General features: G+C 43.9%; 2 protein-coding genes across 2 annotated transcripts in view; both read left to right on the top strand.

The window, feature by feature from the left end:
- The window catches only part of LOC138353064 (uncharacterized), a 114,415-nt gene extending 112,815 nt beyond the window's left edge, over nt 1-1,600 (top strand). The window contains exon 2 of the mRNA XM_069305705.1: nt 1,173-1,600. Within this exon, the coding sequence (XP_069161806.1) occupies nt 1,173-1,600 (428 nt within the window). The remainder of the gene's footprint in view (nt 1-1,172) is intronic.
- Nucleotides 1,601-1,629: 29 nt separating this feature from the next.
- Nucleotides 1,630-2,985, top strand: LOC138353063 (uncharacterized). Its single transcript, XM_069305704.1, has one exon. It carries the CDS (start codon nt 1,630-1,632, stop codon nt 2,983-2,985), a length of 1,356 nt encoding a protein of 451 aa, XP_069161805.1.
- The last annotated feature ends 1,826 nt before the right edge of the window (nt 2,986-4,811 follow it).

Raw genomic sequence — 4,811 nt, 5'->3', positions numbered from 1 at the left:
CATTACCCCTTCAACCATCACTACTCTAACCATCACCCCTCCAACCATCACCCCTCCAACCATCACCCCTCCAACCATCACTACTCTAACCATTATTCCTTCAACCATCACCACTCAAACTATACCATTACCCCTTCAACCATCACTACTCTAACCATCACCCCTCAAACCATCACTACTCTAACCATCACACCTCCAACCATCACCCCTCCAACCATCACCCCTCCAACCATCACCCCTCCAACCATCACCCCTCCAACCATCACCCCTCCAACCATCACCCCTCTAACCATCACCCCTCCAACCATCACCCCTCCAACCATCACTGCTTCAACCATCACCCCTCCAACCATCACCCCGCCAACCATCACCCCTCCAACCATCACTGCTTCAACCATCACCCCTCCAACCATCACCCCTCCAACCATCATTGCTTCAACCATCACCCCTCCAACCATCACCCCGCCAACCATCACCCCTCCAACCATCACTGCTTCAACCATCACCCCTCCAACCATCACCCCTCCAACCATCACCCTTTCAAACTTCACCCCTCCAACCTTCACCTCTCCAACCATCACCCCATCAACCATCACCCCTCCAACCATCACCCCTCCAACCATTTCCCCTCCAACCATCACCCCTCCAACCATCACTGCTTCAACCATCACCCCGCCAACCATCACCCCGCCAACCATCATCCCTCCAACCATCACCCCTCCAACCATCACCCCTCCAACCATCACCCCGACAACCATCATCTCTCCAACCATCCCCCCTCCAACCATCACCCCGCCAACCATCACCCCTCCAACCATCACCCCGCCAACCATCACCCCTCCAACCATCACCCCTCCAACCATCACCCCTCCAACCATCACCCTCCAACCATCACCCCGCCAACCATCACCCCTCCAACCATCACCCCGCCAACCATCACCCCTCCAACCATCACCCCTCCAACCATCACCCCTCCTACCATCACCCCTCAAACCATCACCCCTCCAACCATCACCCCTCAAACCATCACCCCTCAAACCATCAACCATCACTGCTTCAGACTTTACCCCGCCAACCATCACCCCTCCAACCATCACCCCTCCAACCATCACCCCGCCAACCATCACCCCTCAAACCATCACCCCTCAAACCATCAACCATCACTGCTTCAGACTTTACCCCGCCAACCATCACCCCTTCAACCATCACTGCTTCAGACTTTACCCCGCCAACCATCACCCCTCCAACCATCACTGCTTCAGACTTTACCCCGCCAACCATCACCCCTCCAACCATCACTGCTTCAGACTTTACCCCGCCAACCATCACCCCTTCAACCATCACTGCTTCAGACTTTACCCCGCCAACCATCACCCCTTCAACCATCACTGCTTCAGACTTCACCCCTCCAACCATCACTGCTTTAGACTTCACCCCGCCAACTATCACTGCTTCAGACTTCACCCCTCCAACCATCACTGCTTCAGACTTCACCCCTCCAACCATCACTGCTTCAGACTTCACCCCGCCAACCATCACCCCCTTCAAGTATTTTTCTCGCCATCCAACTCACCTCAAACCTTCTACCCTCAGACCATGATGCTCCAAACATGATTTCCCGCAACCATTATGTCACCAACAATCACTCCTCCAATCGACAATTACCAGACCTTCATTCCTCTTACCATCACTCTTTCGACCATCATCCTCCAACCATTACTCCAACTATCATCCTCCAACCATTACTCCAACTATCATCCTCCAACCATTACTCCAACTATCATCCCCCAACCATTACTCCAACTATCATCCCCCAACCATTACTCCAACTATCATCCTCCAACCATTACTCCAACTATCATCCTCCAACCATTACTCCAACTATCATCCTCCAACCATTACTCCAACTATCATCCCCCAACCATTACTCCAACTATCATCCTCCAACCATTACTCCAACTATCATCCTCCAACCATTACTCCAACTATCATCCTCCAACCATTACTCCAACTATCATCCCCCAACCATTACTCCAACTATCATCCCCCAACCATTACTCCAACTATCATCCTCCAACCATTACTCCAACTATTATCCCACCAACCATTACTCCAACTATCATACTACCAACCATTACTCCAACTATCATCCCACCAACCATTACTCCAACTATCATCCCACCAACCATTACTCCAACTATCATCCTCCAACCATTACTCCAACTATCATCCCCCAACTATTACTCCAACTATCATCCTCCATCCATTACTCCAACTATCATCCCCCAGCTATTACTCCAACTATCATCCTCCAACCATTACTCCAACTATCATCCTCCAACCATTACTCCAACTATCATCCTCCAACCATTACTCCAATTATCATCCCCCAACCATTACTCCAACTATCATCCTCCAACCATTACTCCAACTATCATCCCACCAACCATTACTCCAACTATCATCCTCCAACCATTACTCCAACTATCATCCCACCAACCATTACTCCAACTATCATCCTCCAACCATTACTCCAACTATCATCCCACCAACCATTACTCCAACTATCATCCCCCAACCATTACTCCAACTATCATCCCCCAACCATTACTCCAACTATCATCCTCCAACCATTACTCCAACTATCATCCCACCAACCATTACTCCAACTATCATCCCACCAACCATTACTCCAACTATCATCCTCCAACCATTACTCCAACTATCATCCCACCAACCATTACTCCAACTATCATCCCCCAACCATTACTCCAACTATCATCCCCCAACCATTACTCCAACTATCATCCCCCAACCATTACTCCAACTATCATCCTCCAACCATTACTCCAACTATCATCCCACCAACTATTACTCCAACTATCATCCCCCAACCATTACTCCAACTATCATCCTCCAACCATTACTCCAACTATCATCCCACCAACTATTACTCCAACTATCATCCCACCAACCTCGCTTTAAAGTATTCTTATGCCTGTTACTCTCTTCAGAAATTTTTACCTCTACTCATATAATCTTCCTCTCCAATACTTCCATCCAATTCGAAACTTCCTTTTCATTTCACTAGTTACAAACAAACCTCTAACCATGACATCAATCAATGTCCAACCATACAGCTAGCTACCATGTAGTCTGTTACCTCTCCAGTTAGTTCCCCGAAAGCCTCACTCCAACGACCATAACTCTCCAACCACCATCTCCATCACCTCTCATAATTCCTTGAGTTTTCTTGACTCAGTCGTCAACTCACCACTAATCTCTCCACCATCCTCTATTACCACTTGGTTCCGTCTTCGCCTCCTCTCAGCTGACCTCATACATGTCTCACTTATGTCTTTTTTTCTTTCCCCTCATCTTTAACCTCCCTTCCTTCCTCTCATCTCTCAGTTCCCTCCCACACCTCACACTCCTGTAATTTCACTCTCACTGACCACTTATTTTCCTCCATCTGTCTTCTGTTCCACTTTACTCATATAACCCAATTCATTTTCTCACGTTTACATTATCTATTTCAATTATTTAGTTTGTTTTAAGACTTAACTATTATTTCTTTCTATTTGACATGTCGTCATGTCTTAGCATTACGTACTTTCCTGTGGTCAATATATCTCATGGGTCATTTTCCTTCGCCTCCCTCTCCCTTCTATCACATCTTCACTTGGTCTCTCTCCTACTCAATCTTTCTCTTCATTCATTTATGCCAAGAATATAAGGAATGTCTTAAGTGTATATCCGAAGAATCTGTCACTAAATTTTAAGACATGGTATTTTTAGAGTGATATAAAAAAGTGACACATACATTTACTTCAAAAGTTTCAGTACAAAAAGAGGAGGTATAAAATGATCAGTACCGACATATTATTGATCAATTAAATTGAGATGTATTTGTGTGTTTCAAACCGTCGTTCTATTATATGAAATTATTATATTTGCAGATTTAAAAATATAAATACAGATGCATCGTGCACTGTTGAATAAGAAACTAGCGTTTGTAATCCTGCCTCTGGAGTTGCATGTCAGTGAGTGTCTGGGCCTCTCTAGGTCAGGGAGTCTGACACCCCGAGAGTTGAACATTATTGTTCTTGATCTACTTTCTCGCTGTGATTGAAAAAAAAATTCTTACGGGAAGCATATTGGCAAAATATGGAATTAATGAAAACTGATTCGATTTCAATCAAACTTTTATGATAAGTTGTAAATGAAATTGGCTTCAACTGGTCCAAGTCTCGGCATCGTAGCATAAATAGGAAGGAAGAAAACAAATATTTAATTATGTGTCAAATTTTCCAAAATGTTCAAAAATTAACATCAAACACAAGTGTCAACTGAAATAATGTCTATGACTCAGCTATCACAATAGCATGTAATAAAAAATTAAAAATTAGTTTTATAAAAAAAATTTTGTTAAAAAAAATAGATTTTTTTTCTTATTTATTTATCGTGTGATATGCATGAAACTTATACACCTGACTGCACGTAATTCGTTCTGTAAAGGTAACAATTTTGGAAGAAACTGGTTGATGTTAACCTCAGCCACAGATGGCACCACCTTAGATTTCATTTCATCATTACTTTCTTTAAAGTAACATAAACGTAACTACTCCCCTTTGACATTTTATTCAATTTACATCAAACCTCCACCTTGTAGTTTATGTCTCTACAATCCGTAAGGAGCGTTTTTCCGTAAGTTCATTTATTGATTTTTATAAATAGTAATAAACATGATATATTTGCTGAATTTTTGGGGGGAACTTTGACTATTTGTATTAGTCAAACTAAACATATTT

This window comes from Procambarus clarkii, chromosome 56, assembly GCF_040958095.1.
Source record: "Procambarus clarkii isolate CNS0578487 chromosome 56, FALCON_Pclarkii_2.0, whole genome shotgun sequence".
NCBI classification, from domain to species: Eukaryota; Metazoa; Arthropoda; class Malacostraca; order Decapoda; family Cambaridae; genus Procambarus; species Procambarus clarkii.
Note: the sequence above shows the minus strand (reverse complement) of the source record. Positions and strands in the feature narration are given on the sequence as shown.